Genomic DNA, 24,113 nt, shown 5'->3' with positions numbered 1-24,113 from the left:
AGGAGGGGTGTATACTAGATCACTACTCAGGATCAGAGAGAGGAGGGGTGTATACTAGATAACTACAGCGGATCAGCGAGGAGGGGTGTATACTAGATAACTACAGCGGGTCAGAGAGAGGAGGGGTGTATACTAAATCACTACACAGGATCAGAGAGAGGAGGGGTGTATACTAGATCACTACACAGGATCAACGAGAGGAGGGGTGTATACTAGATCACTACACAGGATCAGAGAGAGGAGGGGTGTATACTATATCACTACACAGGATCAGAGAGAGGAGGGGTGTATACTAGATCACTACACAGGATCAACGAGAGGAGGGGTGTATACTAGATCACTACAGCGGATCAGAGAGGAGGGGTGTATACTAGATCACTACAGTGGATCAGAGAGAGGATGGGTGTATACTAGATCACTACACAGGATTAGCGAGAGGAGGGGTGTATACTAGATCACTACTCAGGATCAGAGAGAGGAGGGAAGTATACTAGATCACTACAGCGGATCAGCGAGAGGAGGGGTGTATACAAGATCACTACACAGGATCAGCAAGAGGAGGGGTGTATACTAGATCACTACACAGGAACAGAGAGAGGAGGGGGGTATACTAGATCACTACACAGGATCAGCGAGAGGAGGGGTGTATACCAGATCACTACACAGGATCAGAGAGAGGAGGGGTGTATACTAGATTACTACACAGGATCAGAGAGAGGAGGGGTATATACTAGATCACTACACAGGATCAGAAATGAGGGGACGTATACTAGATCCCTACACAGGATCAGAGAGAGGAGGGGTGTATACTAGATCACTACACAGGATCAGAGAGAGGAGGGGTGTATACTAGATCACTACACAGGATCAGAGAGAGGAGGGGTGTATACTAGATCACTATAGCGGATCAGAGAGTGGAGGGGTGTATACTAGATCACTACACAGGAACAGAGAGAGGAGGGGTGTATACTAGATCACTACAGCAGATGAGAGAGAGGAGGTGTGTATACTAGATCACTACACAGAATCAGCGAGAGGAGGGGTGTATACTAGATCACTACACAGGATAAGCGAGAGGAGGTATGTATACTAGATCACTACACAGAATCAGCGAGAGGAGGGGTGTATACTAGATCACTACACAGGATAAGCGAGAGGAGGGGTGTATACTAGATCACTACACAGGAACAGAGAGAGGAGGGGTGTATACTAGATTATTACACAGGATCAGAGAGAGGAGGGGTGTATACTAGATCACTAAAGCAGATCAGACAGAGGAGGGGTGTATACTAGATTATTACACAGGATCAGAGAGAGGAGGGGTGTATACTAGATCACTACACAGGATCAGAGAGAGGAGGGGTGTATACTAGATCACTACAGCAGATCAGAGAGAGGAGGGGTGTATACTAGATCACTACAGAGGATCAGAGAGAGGAGGGGTGTATACTAGATTCCTACACAGGATCAGAGAGAGGAGGGGTATATACTAGATCACTACACAGGATCAGAGAGGAGGGGTGTATACTAGATCACTACAGCGGATCAGAGAGAGGAGGGGTGTATACTAGATCACTACACAGGATCAGAGAGAGGAGGGGTGTATACTAGATCACTACACAGGATCAGAGAGAGGAGGGGTGTATACTAGATCACTACACAGGATCAGAGAGAGTAGGGGTGTATACTAGATCACTACAGCGGATGAGAGAGAGGAGGTGTGTATACTAGATCCCTACACAGGATCAGCGAGAGGAGGGGTGTATACTAGATCACTACTCAGGATCAGAGAGAGGAGGGGTGTATACTAGATAACTACAGCGGGTCAGAGAGAGGAGGGGTGTATACTAGATCACTACACAGGATCAGAGAGAGGAGGGGTGTATACTATATCACTACACAGGATCAGAGAGAGGAGGGGTGTATACTAGATCCCTACACAGGATCAGCGAGAGGAGGGGTGTATACTAGATCACTACACAGGATCAGAGAGAGGAGGGGTGTATACTAGATCACTACACAGGATTAGAGAGAGGAGGGGTGTATACTAGATAACTACAGCGGGTCAGAGAGAGGAGGGGTGTATACTAGATCACTACTCAGGATCAGAGAGAGGAGGGGTGTTTACTAGATAACTACAGCGGATCAGCGAGGAGGGGTGTATACTAGATAACTACAGCGGGTCAGAGAGAGGAGGGGTGTATACTAAATCACTACACAGGATCAGAGAGAGGAGGGGTGTATACTAGATCACTACACAGGATCAACGAGAGGAGGGGTGTATACTAGATCACTACACAGGATCAGAGAGAGGAGGGGTGTATACTATATCACTACACAGGATCAGAGAGAGGAGGGGTGTATACTAGATCACTACACAGGATCAACGAGAGGAGGGGTGTATACTAGATCACTACAGCGGATCAGAGAGGAGGGGTGTATACTAGATCACTACAGTGGATCAGAGAGAGGAGGGGTGTATACTAGATCACTACACAGGATTAGCGAGAGGAGGGGTGTATACTAGATCACTACAGTGGATCAGAGAGAGGAGGGGTGTATACTAGATCACTACTCAGGATCAGAGAGAGGAGGGAAGTATACTAGATCACTACAGCGGATCAGCGAGAGGAGGGGTGTATACAAGATCACTACACAGGATCAGCAAGAGGAGGGGTGTATACTAGATCACTACACAGGAACAGAGAGAGGAGGGGGGTATACTAGATCACTACACAGGATCAGCGAGAGGAGGGGTGTATACCAGATCACTACACAGGATCAGAGAGAGGAGGGGTGTATACTAGATTACTACACAGGATCAGAGAGAGGAGGGGTATATACTAGATCACTACACAGGATCAGAAATGAGGGGACGTATACTAGATCCCTACACAGGATCAGAGAGAGGAGGGGTGTATACTAGATCACTACACAGGATCAGAGAGAGGAGGGGTGTATACTAGATCACTACACAGGATCAGAGAGAGGAGGGGTGTATACTAGATCACTATAGCGGATCAGAGAGTGGAGGGGTGTATACTAGATCACTACACAGGAACAGAGAGAGGAGGGGTGTATACTAGATCACTACAGCAGATGAGAGAGAGGAGGTGTGTATACTAGATCACTACACAGAATCAGCGAGAGGAGGGGTGTATACTAGATCACTACACAGGATAAGCGAGAGGAGGTATGTATACTAGATCACTACACAGAATCAGCGAGAGGAGGGGTGTATACTAGATCACTACACAGGATAAGCGAGAGGAGGGGTGTATACTAGATCACTACACAGGAACAGAGAGAGGAGGGGTGTATACTAGATTATTACACAGGATCAGAGAGAGGAGGGGTGTATACTAGATCACTAAAGCAGATCAGACAGAGGAGGGGTGTATACTAGATTATTACACAGGATCAGAGAGAGGAGGGGTGTATACTAGATCACTACACAGGATCAGAGAGAGGAGGGGTGTATACTAGATCACTACAGCAGATCAGAGAGAAGAGGGGTGTATACTAGATCACTACACAGGATCAGAGAGAGGAGGGGTGTATACTAGATCACTACACAGGATCAGAGAGAGGAGGGGTGTATACTAGATCACTACACAGGATCAGCGAGAGGAGGGGTGTATACTAGATCACTACACAGGATCAGCGAGAGGAGGGTGTATACTAGATCACTACACAGGATCAGCGAGAGGAGGGGTGTACACTAGATCACTACACAGGATCAGCGAGAGGAGGGGTGTATACTAGATCACTACAGTGGATTAGAGAGGGGAGGGGTGTATACTAGATCACTACAAAGGATGAGAGAGGAGGGGTGTATACTAGATCACTACACAGGATCAGCGAGAGGAGGGGTGTATACTAGATCACTACACAGGATCAGAGAGAGGAGGGGTGTATACTAGATCACTACAGCAGATCAGAGAGAGGAGGGGTGTATACTAGATCACTACACAGGATCAGAGAGAGGAGGGGTGTATACTAGATCACTACAGCAGATCAGAGAGAGGAGGGGTGTATACTAGATCACTACAGAGGATCAGCGAGAGGAGGGTGTATACAAGATCACTACACAGGATCAGCGAGAGGAGGGGTGTATACTAGATCACTACACAGGATCAGAGAGAGGAGGGGTGTATACTAGATCACTACACAGGATCAGAGAGGAGGGGTGTACACTAGATCACTACACAGGATCAGAGAGAGGAGGGGTGTATACTAGATCACTACACAGGATCAGAGAGAGGAGGGGTGTATACTAGATCACTACAGTGGATTAGAGAGGGGAGGGGTGTATACTAGATCACTACAAAGGATCAGAGAGAGGAGGGGTGTATACTAGATCACTACACAGGATCAGCGAGAGGAGGGGTGTATACTAGATCACTACACAGGATCAGAGAGAGGAGGGGTGTATACTAGATCACTACAGCAGATCAGAGAGAGGAGGGGTGTATACTAGATCACTACACAGGATCAGAGAGAGGAGGGGTGTATACTAGATCACTACAGCAGATCAGAGAGAGGAGGGGTGTATACTAGATCACTACAGAGGATCAGCGAGAGGAGGGTGTATACAAGATCACTACACAGGATCAGCGAGAGGAGGGGTGTATACTAGATCACTACACAGGATCAGAGAGAGGAGGGGTGTATACTAGATCACTACACAGGATCAGAGAGGAGGGGTGTATACTAGATCACTAAACAGGATCAGAGAGGAGGGGTGTATACTAGATCACTAAACAGAATCAGAGAGGGGAGGGGTGTATACTAGATCGGTCAGTTCATTACAGAAAGAAGTATATTATAGGAAGAAGACATGTTCTAGGTCAGTATATTATGGGAAGAAGCCATGTTCTAGGTCAGTATATTATAGGAAGAAGCCATGTTCTAGGTCAGTATATTATAGGAAGAAGCCATGTTCTAGGTAAGTATATTATTGGAAGAAGCCATGTTCTAGGTAAGTATATTATTGGAAGAAGCCATGTTCTAGGTCAGTATATTATAGGAAGAAGCCATGTTCTAGGTAAGTATATTATTGGAAGAAGCCATGTTCTAGGTAAGTATATTATTGGAAGAAGTCTTGTTCTAGGTAAGTATATTATTGGAAGAAGCCATGTTCTAGGTAAGTATATTATTGGAAGAAGATTGTTCTAGGTAAGTATATTATTGGAAGAAGCGATGTTCTAGGTAAGTATATTATTGGAAGAAGCCATGTTCTAGGTCAGTATATTATAGATCACTACTCAGGATCAGAGAGAGGAGGGAAGTATACTAGATCACTACAGCGGATCAGCGAGAGGAGGGGTGTATACAAGATCACTACACAGGATCAGCAAGAGGAGGGGTGTATACTAGATCACTACACAGGAACAGAGAGAGGAGGGGGGTATACTAGATCACTACACAGGATCAGAAATGAGGGGACGTATACTAGATCCCTACACAGGATCAGAGAGAGGAGGGGTGTATACTAGATCACTACACAGGATCAGAGAGAGGAGGGGTGTATACTAGATCACTATAGCGGATCAGAGAGTGGAGGGGTGTATACTAGATCACTACACAGGATCAGAGAGAGGAGGGGTGTATACTAGATCACTATAGCGGATCAGAGAGTGGAGGGGTGTATACTAGATCACTACACAGGATCAGAGAGAGGAGGGGTGTATACTAGATCACTACAGCAGATGAGAGAGAGGAGGTGTGTATACTAGATTATTACACAGGATCAGAGAGAGGAGGGGTGTATACTAGATCACTAAAGCAGATCAGACAGAGGAGGGGTGTATACTAGATTATTACACAGGATCAGAGAGAGGAGGGGTGTATACTAGATCACTACACAGGATCAACGAGAGGAGGGGTGTATACTAGATCACTACACAGGATCAGAGAGAGGAGGGGTGTATACTAGATCACTACAGCGGATCAGAGAGAGGAGGTGTGTATACTAGATTCCTACATAGGATCAGCGAGAGGAGGGGTGTATACTAAATCACTACTCAGGATCAGAGAGAGGAGGGGTGTACACTAGATCACTACACAGGATCAGAGAGAGGAGGGGTGTATACTAGATCACTACAGTGGATTAGAGAGGGGAGGGGTGTATACTAGATCACTACAAAGGATCAGAGAGAGGAGGGGTGTATACTAGATCACTACACAGGATCAGAGAGAGGAGGGGTGTATACTAGATCACTACAGCAGATCAGAGAGAAGAGGGGTGTATACTAGATCACTACACAGGATCAGAGAGAGGAGGGGTGTATACTAGATCACTACACAGGATCAGAGAGAGGAGGGGTGTATACTAGATCACTACACAGGATCAGCGAGAGGAGGGGTGTATACTAGATCACTACACAGGATCAGCGAGAGGAGGGGTGTACACTAGATCACTACACAGGATCAGAGAGAGGAGGGGTGTATACTAGATCACTACAGTGGATTAGAGAGGGGAGGGGTGTATACTAGATCACTACAAAGGATCAGAGAGAGGAGGGGTGTATACTAGATCACTACACAGGATCAGCGAGAGGAGGGGTGTATACTAGATCACTACACAGGATCAGAGAGAGGAGGGGTGTATACTAGATCACTACAGCAGATCAGAGAGAGGAGGGGTGTATACTAGATCACTACACAGGATCAGAGAGAGGAGGGGTGTATACTAGATCACTACAGCAGATCAGAGAGAGGAGGGGTGTATACTAGATCACTACACAGGATCAGAGAGAGGAGGGGTGTATACTAGATCACTACAGCAGATCAGAGAGAGGAGGGGTGTATACTAGATCACTACACAGGATCAGAGAGGAGGGGTGTATACTAGATCACTACAGAGGATCAGCGAGAGGAGGGGTGTATACTAGATCACTACACAGGATCAGAGAGGAGGGGTGTATACTAGATCACTAAACAGAATCAGAGAGGGGAGGGGTGTATACTAGATCGGTCAGTTCATTACAGAAAGAAGTATATTATAGGAAGAAGACATGTTCTAGGTCAGTATATTATAGGAAGAAGCCATGTTCTAGGTCAGTATATTATAGGAAGAAGCCATGTTCTAGGTAAGTATATTATAGGAAGAAGCCATGTTCTAGGTAAGTATATTATTGGAAGAAGCCATGTTCTAGGTCAGTATATTATAGGAAGAAGACATGTTCTAGGTCAGTATATTATAGGAAGAAGACATGTTCTAGGTCAGTATATTATAGGAAGAAGCCATGTTCTAGGTCAGTATATTATAGGAAGAAGCCATGTTCTAGGTCAGTATATTATAGGAAGAAGACATGTTCTAGGTCAGTATATTATGGGAAGAAGCCATGTTCTAGGTCAGTATATTATAGGAAGAAGCCATGTTCTAGGTAAGTATATTATTGGAAGAAGCCATGTTCTAGGTAAGTATATTATTGGAAGAAGCCATGTTCTAGGTCAGTATATTATAGGAAGAAGCCATGTTCTAGGTAAGTATATTATTGGAAGAAGCCATGTTCTAGGTAAGTATATTATTGGAAGAAGTCTTGTTCTAGGTAAGTATATTATTGGAAGAAGCCATGTTCTAGGTAAGTATATTATTGGAAGAAGATTGTTCTAGGTAAGTATATTATTGGAAGAAGCCATGTTCTAGGTAAGTATATTATTGGAAGAAGCCATGTTCTAGGTCAGTATATTATAGGAAGAAGCCATGTTCTAGGTCAGTATATTATTATAGGAAGAAGCCATGTTCTAGGTCAGTATATTATGGGAAGAAGCCATGTTCTAGGTCAGTATATTATTGGAAGAAGCCATGTTCTAGGTCAGTATATTATAGGAAGAAGCCATGTTCTAGGTCAGTATATTATAGGAAGAAGCCATGTTCTAGGTCAGTATATTATAGGAAGAAGCCATGTTCTAGGTCAGTATATTATTGGAAGAAGCCATGTTCTAGGTCAGTATATTATAGGAAGAAGCCATGTTCTAGGTCAGTATATTATAGGAAGAAGCCATGTTCTAGGTCAGTATATTATTGGAAGAAGCCATGTTCTAGGTCAGTATATTATAGGAAGAAGCCATGTTCTAGGTCAGTATGTTATAGGAAGAAGCCATGTTCTAGGTCAGTATATTATTGGAAGAAGCCATGTTCTAGGTCAGTATATTATTGGAAGAAGCCATGTTCTAGGTCCGTATATTATAGGAAGAAGCCATGTTTTAGGTAAGTATATTATTGGAAGAAGCCATGTTCTAGGTCAGTATATTATAGGAAGAAGCCATGTTCTACGTCAGTATATTATTGGAAGAAGCCATGTTCTAGGTCAGTATATTATAGGAAGAAGCCATGTTCTAGGTCAGTATATTATTGGAAGAAGCCATGTTCTAGGTCAGTATATTATAGGAAGAAGCCATGTTCTAGGTCAGTATATTATAGGAAGAAGCCATGTTCTAGGTCAGTATATTATTGGAAGAAGCCATGTTCTAGGTCAGTATATTATAGGAAGAAGCCATGTTCTAGGTCAGTATGTTATAGGAAGAAGCCATGTTCTAGGTCAGTATATTATTGGAAGAAGCCATGTTCTAGGTCAGTATATTATTGGAAGAAGCCATGTTCTAGGTCCGTATATTATAGGAAGAAGCCATGTTCTAGGTCAGTATATTATAGGAAGAAGCCATGTTCTAGGTCCGTATATTATAGGAAGAAGCCATGTTCTAGGTCCGTATATTATAGGAAGAAGCCATGTTTTAGGTAAGTATATTATTGGAAGAAGCCATGTTCTAGGTCAGTATATTATAGGAAGAAGCCATGTTCTACGTCAGTATATTATTGGAAGAAGCCATGTTCTAGGTCCATATATTATAGGAAGAAGCCATGTTCTAGGTCCATATATTATAGGAAGAAGCCATGTTTTTGGTAAGTATATTATTGGAAGAAGCCATGTTCTAGGTCAGTATATTATAGGAAGAAAGGGATATTTAACCAAAATCAATGACAAAGAGGAAGAGCACTCTGGCCAGAGAACATGGTGCCTGCACTTACTACCCAGACTCCGCACACAGATGGAGTGGGTTCTAGAGCAATGACTAATGTGAAGCTATAGTCCCTCCGGCGGTCACTTACCCGAATCCGCTCTAAGTTGCTGCAGTAATTCTCCCGGAGGCGCTGTCCGTTCCTTAGAACCTCAGATCCGGAAACCAACCAAGTGACACGGGTACGGAGATCAATAGCCGATGGCGGGAGCCCTCCACCCAGGAAGGGGGCCTCGTGGGGTGGGATTGAGGTGACCCCTATGTGACAGGATCCTGACCAGTGCGGCTCCAGACGCTCCACCTTTACCTGGAATGAAAATGGTGCAGAACTTAGAGGAGTGTGCACCATACCGTACAGTCCGCACTATACACATATAACCCCACATACCACATGACTCAACATACCACATGACTAAACATGACTCCACATATCACATGACCCAACGTGACCCCCTCACATATCACATGACCCAGCATACCCCATGACTAAACATGACCCCACATACCACATGACCCAACGTGACCCCCTCACATATCACATGACCCAACATACCCCATGACAAAGCATGACCCCACATACCACATGACCCAATGTGACCCCCACACATATCACATGACCCAACGTGACCCCACATATCACATAACCCAACATATCACATGACTAAACACATGACCCCACGGGCTCCCCTCATATCACATGACCTCCACATATCACGACCCCACATATTACATGACCCCACGTGACCCCTACGCCTCTTACCTCAAAGACCTCACTGACCAGGAGTTCACTACTGCTAAACAAAATGCCGTCCCCGTAACTGGCATGTCGCTCCGCTCGAGTGCCATCACACAGGACGGACATGTTCTTCCCACAGATGGAGTGGAATCGGTGAGACACGCTGGGGACTGGATCAGAGAGAACAAGAGATGTGTAAAGCAGTAGGGACAAGATGGCCGCCTCAGTCCTCATAGACACTGATGTATGGTGATCAGACAGATGTACAGTGGGGATCAAAAGTTTGGGCATAAAGAAGCCAAGGAAAGATGGATAAATCCCCAAAAGGCATCAAATTACAGATTAGACATTCTTATAATATGTCAACAAAAGTTACATTTTATTTCCATCATTTACACTTTCAAAATAACAGAAAACAAAAAAATGGCGTCTGCCAAAGTTTGTGCACCCTGCAGAGGTAATATCTTGTACTGCCCCCTTTGGCAAGTATCACAGCTTGTAAACGTTTTTTGTATCAGCCAAGAGTCTTTCAATTCTTGTTTGAGGTATCTTTGCCCATTCTTCCTTACAAAAGTCTTCCAGTTCTTAGAGATTTCTGGGCTGTCTGTCACGCACTGCTCTTTTAAGGTCTATCCATAGATTTTCAATGATGTTGAGGTCAGGAGATTGTGAAGGCCATGGCAAAACCTTCAGTTTACACCTCTTGATGTAATCCCCCGTGGATTTCGAGGTGTGTTTAGGATCATTAACCATTTGTAGAAGCCATCCTCTCTTTAACTTCAGCTTTTTCACAGATGGCATCAGGTTAGCATCCAAAATTTGCTGAAATTTTAGTGAATCCATTTTTCCTTCTACTTGTGAGATGTTCCCTGTGCCACTGGCTGCAATACAACCCCCCAAAGCATGATTGATCCACCCCCATGCTTAACAGTTGGACAGAGGTTCTTTCATTACATTCTGTTTCCCTTCTTCTCCAAACGTACCTTTGCTCATTCCGACCAAAAAGTTCAATTTTAACCTCATGGGTCCACAGAACCTGTTTCCAAAATGCATCAGGCTTGTCTATATGTTCATTTGCAAAGTTCAAACACTGATTTTTGTGGTGAGGACGTAGAAGAGGTTTTCTTCTGATGACTCTTCCATGAAGACCATATTTGTACAAGTATCTCTTTATAGTGGAATAGTGAACCACAACTTCAGTGTCTGCCAGATCTTTCTGGAGGGATTGTGCAGTCAAACGTGGGGTTTGAATTGTTTTTCTCACAATTCTGCGAGCTGTTCTGTCTGATATTTTCTTGGTCTTCCAGATCTTGCTTTAACTTCCACTGTTCCTGATGACTGCCATTTCTTAATTACATTCCTAACAGAGGATATTAGACAGAAAGGAAAAAAAAACAGGCTCCAACCAAGGGCGCTATTCCTTATGGATATAATGAGTGGATTTACAAGTAAAAATGAAATAAAATAAAAATTAAAAGAATGGATGACTCAATGGATTTAGCAGAACTTAGACTTTATTTGCATTTAAGTGGTCTGCATGTACATCCATGGGCAAGACGCGTTTCGGGTAGGATATTACCCTTTCTCAATTGCAGATGTATAGTGGGAGGGGCGATTAGTCTGACATAGTACATTAGGGTCATTAGTAAAAAAAAGAACTGCAATATTTAACCATCACTGAACCCAATACACCCCCACAAGAACGCTGAACCCCCCCCGGCCGCCCCATTATTTCAGGCATCAACTCTCACTTCACATCTGTCCGGACACATTGATATTATTCTGCAGCCTATGTCATTTCACTACCCCCCTACACCAGAGATACCGCACTTCATTACTAACCATACTCACCATTCCCTGACAACCTCATTACTTCTTTCTCACCATGGATGTGACATATTTATACACTATTATTGAGTATGAGGTAGGAATTGCCGCAGTGTCACATTTTTTGGAATTAGACACCAACATGTCACAGACGCCACTAAAATGTATCTTGGAAGGCGTCCGAATCATCTTGAATCCCAATTACTTTGTCGCATCTACAAACAGGAATGTGGCACAGCGATGGGCTCGCGATTTGCACCTAGTTTATCTTTTGATGGGTTTTTATGAATAATTATTTGTTCGCATCCGAATGTGTATGGTACAATAGATACATTGATGATATTCTTATTGTATGGGGGGGGACAAGACATATTTGTTACAGACATTAACACCAACACTTTCCAAGCAATATGCTTCTAAATCATGCGGAGTTCTTAGATATGGTGATGTCACACAATAAAGATAATACACTGGAGACACAGACGTTTTTTTAACCTGTCGATAGCAACAGTTATTTTGATTTTAAAAGTGCACATTATGATAAGTGGCTCCTTAATATTCCCTATGACCAGTTTAAAAGAATACAGTGAAATTGTACCAAAAAGGAAACTTATATGTTACAGAGCAAAACCCTGCTGTCAAGATTTAACCTCTTAAGGACGGCGGGCGTATCCATACACCCTCGTTTTAAAGTCCTTAAGGACTGAGGGCGTATGGCTACGCCCAGGGGAATTCCGGTCCCTGCCGCTAGCAGGTCGGGGACCGGACCGGGATGCATGCTGAAATCATTCAGCAGGCATTCTGGCACATCACAGGGGAGGGGGGGTCCTGAAACCAATCCCCCCCCCCCCCCATGTCGGCGATCGCAGGAAATCGCATGTCAAGTCAGACATGCGATTCTCTGCTATTCTGGGCTGATTGGGTCTCTGGTGACCTGATCACCAAGAAAATAGGGATGATCGGAGCTGTCAGTGACAGCCCCGATCATCCTGAGGGATAGAAGCGAGGTTGCAGTGGTGCGAAAGAAAAGAAAGAAAGGGTGAAAGAAAGGTGGCAGTAAAGCGATCTTGACTGCTACCCTTCTAGTGGTTGCCAAAGTGCAACATCTGGAGGATCACAGTTTGGAGACCACTAGTACAGTGGTGCCCAAATGGTAGCCCTCCAGATGTTGCCAAACTACAACTCTCAGCATGCCAAGACTGCCCAGGCATGCTGGGAGTTGTAGTTCTGTAACATCTGTCCCTTCAGATTTTGCAATTTTCATGAAAATTTTGAAAATTGCTGCTACAGTTTGAAGCCCTCAAATTTTTTCAATAACTAAAAATGTGTCCATTTTATGAGGCCAACATATAGTAGACATATTGTTTTTGTGAAGGAAAATATAATTTATTTGGAATATCAAATTTCCTTACAAGCAGAGAGTTTCAAAGTTACAAAAATGCTAAATTTTCAACATTTTCATGAAATTTTGGGATTTTTCACCAAGAAAGGATGCAAGTAATGCCGAAAATTTACCACTAACATAAAGAAGAATATGTCACGAAAAATTATCTCAGAATCAGAATATTCGGTAAAAACATCAGAGTTATTATTGCTTAAAGTGACAGTGGTCAGAATTGCGAAAAAGGGCTCAGTCCTTAAGGGGTTAAGAAGAAGGGCTACCCAAAATCTCTAATTATAAATGCCAGACAAAAAGCAGGTACACATGACCAGCAGACCTGCTTACTGCCAAAAGAGGAATTTATTTTATCACAATCCAAGAATTTTAATGATCATTTTAGAAGTAATTTTATCACAAATTTTAGCTCTGATCACAAAAAAATGAGAGCCCCTTTAAGGTTAGACCCCTATATAAGAGAGGTCATAAAAATCCAAACCACAAACTACCAAATCAAAATCTCTCAAAAATATGTTAGCCCCCAGCAAACTAAACTAACCAAACAAAATCCCAATTCTCACTCTTTCCTATCTGTTCCTTTAGGCTCTTTTAAACATGACCCCCGAGTGCAGACACAACTATAAACGCTAAAAACAAATTGACATCCAGAACCAAAGGAGACCATTTCCAAATGAAATCCCGTCTGAACTGCAGCACCAGCTACATCATGTATCTCAGGAACTAAATCAATCGATATATACTGGCGCACCAATTATATCCATAAGGAATAGTAAATCCTCTAATTATATCCATAAGGAATAGTAAATCCTCATTATATCCATAAGGAATAGTAAATCCTCATTATATCCATAAGGAATAGTAAATCCTCATTATATCCATAAGGAATAGTAAATCCTCTCATTATATCCATAAGGAATAGTAAATCCTCATTATATCCATAAGGAATAGTAAATCCTCTCATTATATCCATAAGGAATAGTAAATCCTCATTATATCCATAAGGAATAGTAAATCCTCTCATTATATCCATAAGGAATAGTAAATCCTCATTATATCCATAAGGAATAGTAAATCCTCATTATATCCATAAGGAATAGTAAATCCTCTCATTATATCCATAAGGAATAGTAAATCCTCATTATATCCATAAGGAATAGTAAATCCTCTAATTATATCCATAAGGAATAGTAAATCCTCATTATATCCATAAGGAATAGTAAATCCTCATTATATCCATAAGGAATAGTAAATCCTCTAATTATATCCATAAGGAATAGTAAATCCACTCATTATATCCATAAGGAATAGTAAATCCTCATTATATCCATAAGGAATAGTAAATCCTCATTATATCCATAAGGAATAGTAAATCCTCATTATATCCATAAGGAATAGTAAATCCTCATTATATCCATAAGGAATAGTAAATCCTCTCATTATATCCATAAGGAATAGTAAATCCTCTCATTATATCCATAAGGAATAGTAAATCCTCTCATTATATCCATAAGGAATAGTAAATCCACTCATTATATCCATAAGGAATAGTAAATCCTCTCATTATATCCATAAGGAATAGTAAATCCACTCATTATATCCATAAGGAATAGTAAATCCTCTCATTATATCCATAAGGAATAGTAAATCCTCTCATTATATCCATAAGGAATAGTAAATCCTCATTATATCCATAAGGAATAGTAAATCCTCTCATTATATCCATAAGGAATAGTAAATCCTCTCATTATATCCATAAGGAATAGTAAATCCTCTCATTATATCCATAAGGAATAGTAAATCCACTCATTATATCCATAAGGAATAGTAAATCCTCTCATTATATCCATAAGGAATAGTAAATCCTCTCATTATATCCATAAGGAATAGTAAATCCTCATTATATCCATAAGGAATAGTAAATCCTCATTATATCCATAAGGAATAGTAAATCCTCTCATTATATCCATAAGGAATAGTAAATCCTCTCATTATATCCATAAGGAATAGTAAATCCTCATTATATCCATAAGGAATAGTAAATCCTCATTATATCCATAAGGAATAGTAAATCCTCTCATTATATCCATAAGGAATAGTAAATCCTCATTATATCCATAAGGAATAGTAAATCCTCTCATTATATCCATAAGAAATAGTAAATCCTCATTATATCCATAAGGAATAGTAAATCCTCTCATTATATCCATAAGGAATAGTAAATCCTCTCATTATATCCATAAGGAATGGTAAATCCACTCATTATATCCATAAGGAATAGTAAATCCTCTCATTATATCCATAAGGAATAGTAAATCCTCATTATATCCATAAGGAATAGTAAATCCTCATTATATCCATAAGGAATAGTAAATCCTCATTATATCCATAAGGAATAGTAAATCCTCTCATTATATCCATAAGGAATAGTAAATCCTCTCATTATATCCATAAGGAATAGTAAATCCTCATTATATCCATAAGGAATAGTAAATCCTCATTATATCCATAAGAAATAGTAAATCCTCTCATTATATCCATAAGGAATAGTAAATCCTCTCATTATATCCATAAGGAATAGTAAATCCTCATTATATCCATAAGGAATAGTAAATCCTCTCATTATATCCATAAGAAATAGTAAATCCTCTCATTATATCCATAAGGAATAGTAAATCCTCTCATTATATCCATAAGGAATAGTAAATCCTCTCATTATATCCATAAGGAATAGTAAATCCTCTCATTATATCCATAAGGAATAGTAAATCCACTCATTATATCCATAAGAAATAGTAAATCCTCATTATATCCATAAGGAATAGTAAATCCTCATTATATCCATAAGGAATAGTAAATCCTCTCATTATATCCATAAGGAATAGTAAATCCTCATTATATCCATAAGGAATAGTAAATCCTCATTATATCCATAAGGAATAGTAAATCCTCATTATATCCATAAGGAATAGTAAATCCTCATTATATCCATAAGGAATAGTAAATCCTCTCATTATATCCATAAGGAATAGTAAATCCTCTCATTATATCCATAAGGAATAGTAAATCCTCATTATATCCATAAGGAATAGTAAATCCTCATTATATCCATAAGGAATAGTAAATCCTCTCATTATATCCATAAGGAATAGTAAATCCTCTCATTATATCCATAAGGAATAGTAAATCCTCTCATTATATCCATAAGGAATAGTAAATCCTCTCATTATATCCATAAGGAATAGTAAATCCTCATTATATCCATAAGGAATAGTAAATCCTCTCATTATATCCATAAGGAATAGTAAATCCTCTCATTATATCCATAAGGAATAGTAAATCCTCATTATATCCATAAGGAATAGTAAATCCTCATTATATCCATAAGGAATAGTAAAACCTATCATTATATCCATAAGGAATAGTAAATCCTCATTATATCCATAAGGAATAGTAAATCCTCTCATTATATCCATAAGGAATAGTAAAACCTATCATTATATCCATAAGGAATAGTAAATCCTCATTATATCCATAAGGAATAGTAAATCCTCTCATTATATCCATAAGGAATAGTAAATCCTCTTATTATATCCATAAGGAATAGTAAATCCTCATTATATCCATAAGGAATAGTAAATCCTCATTATATCCATAAGGAATAGTAAATCCTCATTATATCCATAAGGAATGGTAAATCCTCTCATTATATCCATAAGGAATAGTAAATCCTCATTATATCCATAAGGAATAGTAAATCCTCATTATATCCATAAGGAATGGTAAATCCTCTCATTATATCCATAAGGAATAGTAAATCCTCTCATTATATCCATAAGGAATAGTAAATCCTCATTATATCCATAAGGAATAGTAAATCCTCATTATATCCATAAGGAATAGTAAATCCTCATTATATCCATAAGGAATAGTAAATCCTCTCATTATATCCATAAGGAATAGTAAATCCTCATTATATCCATAAGGAATAGTAAATCCTCTTATTATATCCATAAGGAATAGTAAATCCTCTCATTATATCCATAAGGAATAGTAAATCCTCTCATTATATCCATAAGGAATAGTAAATCCTCTCATTATATCCATAAGGAATAGTAAATCCTCATTATATCCATAAGGAATAGTAAATCCTCTCATTATATCCATAAGGAATAGTAAATCCTCATTATATCCATAAGGAATAGTAAATCCTCTCATTATATCCATAAGGAATAGTAAATCCTCATTATATCCATAAGGAATAGTAAATCCTCTCATTATATCCATAAGGAATAGTAAATCCTCATTATATCCATAAGGAATAGTAAATCCTCATTATATCCATAAGGAATAGTAAATCCTCTCATTATATCCATAAGGAATAGTAAATCCTCTCATTATATCCATAAGGAATAGTAAATCCTCTCATTATATCCATAAGGAATAGTAAATCCTCTCATTATATCCATAAGGAATAGTAAATCCTCATTATATCCATAAGGAATAGTAAATCCTCTCATTATATCCATAAGGAATAGTAAATCCTCTCATTATATCCATAAGGAATAGTAAATCCTCATTATATCCATAAGGAATAGTAAATCCTCATTATATCCATAAGGAATAGTAAAACCTATCATTATATCCATAAGGAATAGTAAATCCTCATTATATCCATAAGGAATAGTAAATCCTCTCATTATATCCATAAGGAATAGTAAATCCTCTTATTATATCCATAAGGAATAGTAAATCCTCATTATATCCATAAGGAATAGTAAATCCTCATTATATCCATAAGGAATAGTAAATCCTCATTATATCCATAAGGAATGGTAAATCCTCTCATTATATCCATAAGGAATAGTAAATCCTCTCATTATATCCATAAGGAATAGTAAATCCTCTCATTATATCCATAAGGAATAGTAAATCCTCATTATATCCATAAGGAATAGTAAATCCTCATTATATCCATAAGGAATAGTAAATCCTCATTATATCCATAAGGAATAGTAAATCCTCTCATTATATCCATAAGGAATAGTAAATCCTCATTATATCCATAAGGAATAGTAAATCCTCTTATTATATCCATAAGGAATAGTAAATCCTCTCATTATATCCATAAGGAATAGTAAATCCTCTCATTATATCCATAAGGAATAGTAAATCCTCTCATTATATCCATAAGGAATAGTAAATCCTCATTATATCCATAAGGAATAGTAAATCCTCTCATTATATCCATAAGGAATAGTAAATCCTCATTATATCCATAAGGAATAGTAAATCCTCTCATTATATCCATAAGGAATAGTAAATCCTCATTATATCCATAAGGAATAGTAAATCCTCTCATTATATCCATAAGGAATAGTAAATCCTCTCATTATATCCATAAGGAATAGTAAATCCACTCATTATATCCATAAGGAATAGTAAATCCTCATTATATCCATAAGGAATAGTAAATCCTCATTATATCCATAAGGAATAGTAAATCCTCATTATATCCATAAGGAATAGTAAATCCTCATTATATCCATAAGGAATAGTAAATCCTCTCATTATATCCATAAGGAATAGTAAATCCTCTCATTATATCCATAAGGAATAGTAAATCCTCTCATTATATCCATAAGGAATAGTAAATCCTCATTATATCCATAAGGAATAGTAAATCCTCATTATATCCATAAGGAATAGTAAATCCTCTCATTATATCCATAAGGAATAGTAAATCCTCTCATTATATCCATAAGGAATAGTAAATCCTCTCATTATATCCATAAGGAATAGTAAATCCTCATTATATCCATAAGGAATAGTAAATCCTCTCATTATATCCATAAGGAATAGTAAATCCTCTCATTATATCCATAAGGAATAGTAAATCCACTCATTATATCCATAAGGAATAGTAAATCCTCTCATTATATCCATAAGGAATAGTAAATCCTCATTATATCCATAAGGAATAGTAAATCCTCATTATATCCATAAGGAATAGTAAATCCTCATTATATCCATAAGGAATAGTAAATCCTCATTATATCCATAAGGAATAGTAAATCCTCATTATATCCATAAGGAATAGTAAATCCTCATTATATCCATAAGGAATAGTAAATCCTCATTATATCCATAAGGAATAGTAAATCCTCATTATATCCATAAGGAATAGTAAATCCTCTCATTATATCCATAAGGAATAGTAAATCCTCATTATATCCATAAGGAATAGTAAATCCTCATTATATCCATAAGGAATAGTAAATCCACTCATTATATCCATAAGGAATAGTAAATCCTCATTATATCCATAAGGAATGGCGCCCTTGGTTGGAGCCTGTTATTTCCTTTCTGTCTATTACGCTACTGGACCTCCAGCCAGAGTCTCTGGTCAAAGCTCCATCGGCCGGCCATTCCTCCACGCCGTTACCGGGGGTTATGTGATCTCGTTACCGGGGGTTATGTGATCTCGTTACCGGGGGTTATGTGATCTCGTTACCGGGGGTTATGTGATCTCGTTACCGGGGGTTATGTGATCTCGTTACCGGGGGTTATGTGATCTCGTTACCGGGGGTTATGTGATCTCGTTACCGGGGGTTATGTGATCTCGTTACCGGGGGTTATGTGATCTCGTTACCGGGGGTTATGTGATCTCGTTACCGGGGGTTATGTGATCTCGTTACCGGGGGTTATGTGATCTCGTTACCGGGGGTTATGTGATCTCGTTACCGGGGGTTATGTGATCTCGTTACCGGGGGTTATGTGATCTCGTTACCGGGGGTTATGTGATCTCGTTACCGGGGGTTATGTGATCTCGTTACCGGGGGTTATGTGATCTCGTTACCGGGGGTTATGTGATCTCGTTACCGGGGGTTATGTGATCTCGTTACCGGGGGTTATGTGATCTCGTTACCGGGGGTTATGTGATCTCGTTACCGGGGGTTATGTGATACCGTTACCGGGGGTTATGTGATCTCGTTACCGGGGGTTATGTGATCTCGTTACCGGGGGTTATGTGATCTCGTTACCGGGGGTTATGTGATCTCGTTACCGGGGGTTATGTGACCGTTACCGGGGGTTATGTGACCGTTACCGGGGGTTATGTGACCGTTACCGGGGGTTATGTGACCGTTACCGGGGGTTATGTGATCGTTACCGGGGGTTATGTGATCGTTACCGGGGGTTATGTGATCGTTACCGGGGGTTATGTGATCGTTACCGGGGGTTATGTGACCGTTACCGGGGGTTATGTGACCGTTACCGGGGGTTATGTGACCTCGTTACCGGGGGTTATGTGACCTCGTTACCGGGGGTTATGTGACCGTTACCGGGGGTTATGTGATCGTTACCGGGGGTTATGTGATCGTTACCGGGGGTTATGTGATCTCGTTACCGGGGGTTATGTGGTCTCGTTACCGGGGGTTATGTGATCTCGTTACCGGGGGTTATGTGATCTCGTTACCGGGGGTTATGTGCTCTCGTTACCGGGGGTTATGTGATCTCGTTACCGGGGGTTATGTGATCTCGTTACCGGGGGTTATGTGATCTCGTTACCGGGGGTTATGTGATCTCGTTACCGGGGGTTATGTGATCTCGTTACCGGGGGTTATGTGATCTCGTTACCGGGGGTTATGTGATCTCGTTACCGGGGGTTATGTGATACCGTTACCGGGGGTTATGTGATCTCGTTACCGGGGGTTATGTGATCTCGTTACCGGGGGTTATGTGATCTCGTTACCGGGGGTTATGTGATCTCGTTACCGGGGGTTATGTGACCGTTACCGGGGGTTATGTGACCGTTACCGGGGGTTATGTGACCGTTACCGGGGGTTATGTGATCGTTACCGGGGGTTATGTGATCGTTACCGGGGGTTATGTGATCGTTACCGGGGGTTATGTGATCGTTACCGGGGGTTATGTGATCGTTACCGGGGGTTATGTGACCGTTACCGGGGGTTATGTGACCGTTACCGGGGGTTATGTGACCTCGTTACCGGGGGTTATGTGACCTCGTTACCGGGGGTTATGTGATCTCGTTACCGGGGGTTATGTGACCGTTACCGGGGGTTATGTGACCGTTACCGGGGGTTATGTGACCGTTATCGGGGGTTATGTGACCGTTACCGGGGGTTATGTGATCTCGTTACCGGGGGTTATGTGATCTCGTTACCGGGGGTTATGTGATCTCGTTATCGGGGGTTATGTGATCTCGTTACCGGGGGTTATGTGATCTCGTTACCGGGGGTTATGTGACCGTTACCGGGGGTTATGTGACCGTTACCGGGGGTTATGTGATCTCGTTACCGGGGGTTATGTGATCTCGTTACCGGGGGTTATGTGATCTCGTTATCGGGGGTTATGTGATCTCGTTACCGGGGGTTATGTGATCTCGTTACCGGGGGTTATGTGATCTCGTTACCGGGGGTTATGTGATCTCGTTACCGGGGGTTATGTGATCTCGTTACCGGGGGTTATGTGATCTCGTTACCGGGGGTTATGTGATCTCGTTACCGGGGGTTATGTGATCTCGTTACCGGGGGGTCATGTGACCGTTACCGGGGGTTATGTGATCTCGTTACCGGGGGTTATGTGATCTCGTTACTGGGGATTATGTGACCGTTATCGGGGGTTATGTGACCGTTATCGGGGGTTATGTGACCGTTACCGGGGGTTCATGTGATCTCGTTACCGGGGGGTCATGTGATCTTGTTACCGGGGGGTCATGTGACCGTTATCGGGGGTTATGTGACCGTTACTGGGGGTTATGTGACCGTTACCTGCGCCCATTAGGTGACAGTCTCCCGGACAGCTGCTCCCCCACCTCCTGTACATTCGCAGGATTATACGAGGCGCTGCAGCTCCTTTTTCTTTTTATATATTGACACCTGAAACGTTTTGCTATCTTCTTATATCCTTCTCCAGTTTTGTGAGCGTCAACTATTTTCAGTTTCAGATTTCTAGACAACTGCTTAGAAGAACCCGTGGTGCTGATTGTTGGGGCAAGGTCAGATGAGTCTGGGCATTTATGAGATGACATCACATGGTCTTCCCAGATGATAGAGAACAATCCATGACACTGGTCTCAGCTGTATAAAGGGGGCAGTACATGCTATAAACTCTGCAGGGGGCACAAACTTCTGCAGACGCCATTTTTTTGTTTTCTGTTATTGTGAAATGTAAATGATGGAAATAAAATGTAACTTTTGGTGACATATTATAAGAATCTCTAATCTGTAATCTGATCCTTTTGGAGATTTTTCCATCTTTCCTCGGCTTCTTTATGCATTAATACAGATTATTCCTGGGGGCCAAAACTTTTCATCCCCTCTGTATAAAGCAGTGAGGACAAGATGGCCGCCTCAGTCCCTGTAGACACTGATGTATGGTGATCAGACAGAGATGTATAAAGCAGTGAGGACAAGATGGCCGCCTCAGTCCCTGTAGACACTGATGTATGGTGGTCAGACAGAGATGTATAAAGCAGTGAGGACAAGATGGCCGCCTCAGTCCCTGTAGACACTGATGTATGGTGATCAGACAGAGATGTATAAAGCAGTGAGGACAAGATGGCCGCCTCAGTCCCTGTAGACACTGATGTATGGTGGTCAGACAGAGATGTATAAAGCAGTGAGGACAAGATGGCCGCCTCAGTCCCTGTAGACACTGATGTATGGTGATCAGACAGATGTATAAAGCAGTGAGGACAAGATGGCCGCCTCAGTCCCTGTAGACACTGATGTATGGTGATCAGACAGAGATGTATAAAGCAGTGAGGACAAGATGGCCGCCTCAGTCCCTGTAGACACTGATGTATGGTGATCAGACAGATGTATAAAGCAGTGAGGACAAGATGGCCGCCTCAGTCCTCATAGACACTGATGTATGGTGATCAGACAGAGATGTATAAGGCAGTGAGGACAAGATGGCCGCCTCAGTCCCTGTAGACACTGATGTATGGTGATCAGACAGATGTATAAAGCAGTGAGGACAAGATGGCCGCCTCAGTCCCTGTAGACACTGATGTATGGTGGTCAGACAGATGTATAAAGCAGTGAGGACAAGATGGCCGCCTCAGTCCCTGTAGACACTGATGTATGGTGATCAGACAGATGTATAAAGCAGTGAGGACAAGATGGCCGCCTCAGTCCCTGTAGACACTGATGTATGGTGGTCAGACAGATGTATAAAGCAGTGAGGACAAGATGGCCGCCTCAGTCCCTGTAGACACTGATGTATGGTGATCAGACAGATGTATAAAGCAGTGAGGACAAGATGGCCGCCTCAGTCCCTGTAGACACTGATGTATGGTGGTCAGACAGAGATGTATAAAGCAGTGAGGACAAGATGGCCGCCTCAGTCCCTGTAGACACTGATGTATGGTGGTCAGACAGAGATGTATAAAGCAGTGAGGACAAGATGGCCGCCTCAGTCCCTGTAGACACTGATGTATGGTAATCAGACAGATGTATAAAGCAGTGAGGACAAGATGGTCGCCTCAGTCCCTGTAGACACTGATGTATGGTGATCAGACAGATGTATAAAGCAGTGAGGACAAGATGGCCGCCTCAGTCCCTGTAGACACTGATGTATGGTGATCAGACAGATGTATAAAGCAGTGAGGACAAGATGGCCGCCTCAGTCCCTGTAGACACTGATGTATGGTGGTCAGACAGAGATGTATAAAGCAGTGAGGACAAGATGGCCGCCTCAGTCCCTGTAGACACTGATGTATGGTGATCAGACAGATGTATAAAGCAGTGAGGACAAGATGGCCGCCTCAGTCCCTGTAGACACTGATGTATGGTGATCAGACAGAGATGTATAAAGCAGTGAGGACAAGATGGCCGCCTCAGTCCCTGTAGACACTGATGTATGGTGGTCAGACAGAGATGTATAAAGCAGTGAGGACAAGATGGCCGCCTCAGTCCCTGTAGACACTGATGTATGGTGGTCAGACAGAGATGTATAAAGCAGTGAGGACAAGATGGCCGCCTCAGTCCCTGTAGACACTGATGTATGGTAATCAGACAGAGATGTATAAAGCAGTGAGGACAAGATGGCCGCCTCAGTCCCTGTAGACACTGATGTATGGTGGTCAGACAGAGATGTATA

The 24,113-nt window shown here is 41.4% G+C and overlaps 1 protein-coding gene across 1 annotated transcript in view; it reads right to left on the bottom strand.

The window, feature by feature from the left end:
• The window catches only part of NEURL4 (neuralized E3 ubiquitin protein ligase 4), a 44,248-nt gene extending 22,445 nt beyond the window's left edge, over nt 1-21,803 (bottom strand). The window contains exons 1-3 of the mRNA XM_056551945.1: nt 21,779-21,803; nt 9,788-9,933; nt 9,119-9,334 (exon numbers count right to left, since the gene is read on the bottom strand). Coding sequence (XP_056407920.1) covers nt 9,119-9,334; nt 9,788-9,933; nt 21,779-21,788 — 372 coding nt within the window. The 5' untranslated portion in view covers nt 21,789-21,803. The remainder of the gene's footprint in view (nt 1-9,118; nt 9,335-9,787; nt 9,934-21,778) is intronic.
• Nucleotides 21,804-24,113: the final 2,310 nt, after the last annotated feature.

This window comes from Hyla sarda, unplaced genomic scaffold (assembly GCF_029499605.1).
Source record: "Hyla sarda isolate aHylSar1 unplaced genomic scaffold, aHylSar1.hap1 scaffold_1285, whole genome shotgun sequence".
In the NCBI taxonomy this organism is placed as follows: Eukaryota; Metazoa; Chordata; class Amphibia; order Anura; family Hylidae; genus Hyla; species Hyla sarda.
This window is presented reverse-complemented; position numbering and strand designations above follow the sequence as displayed.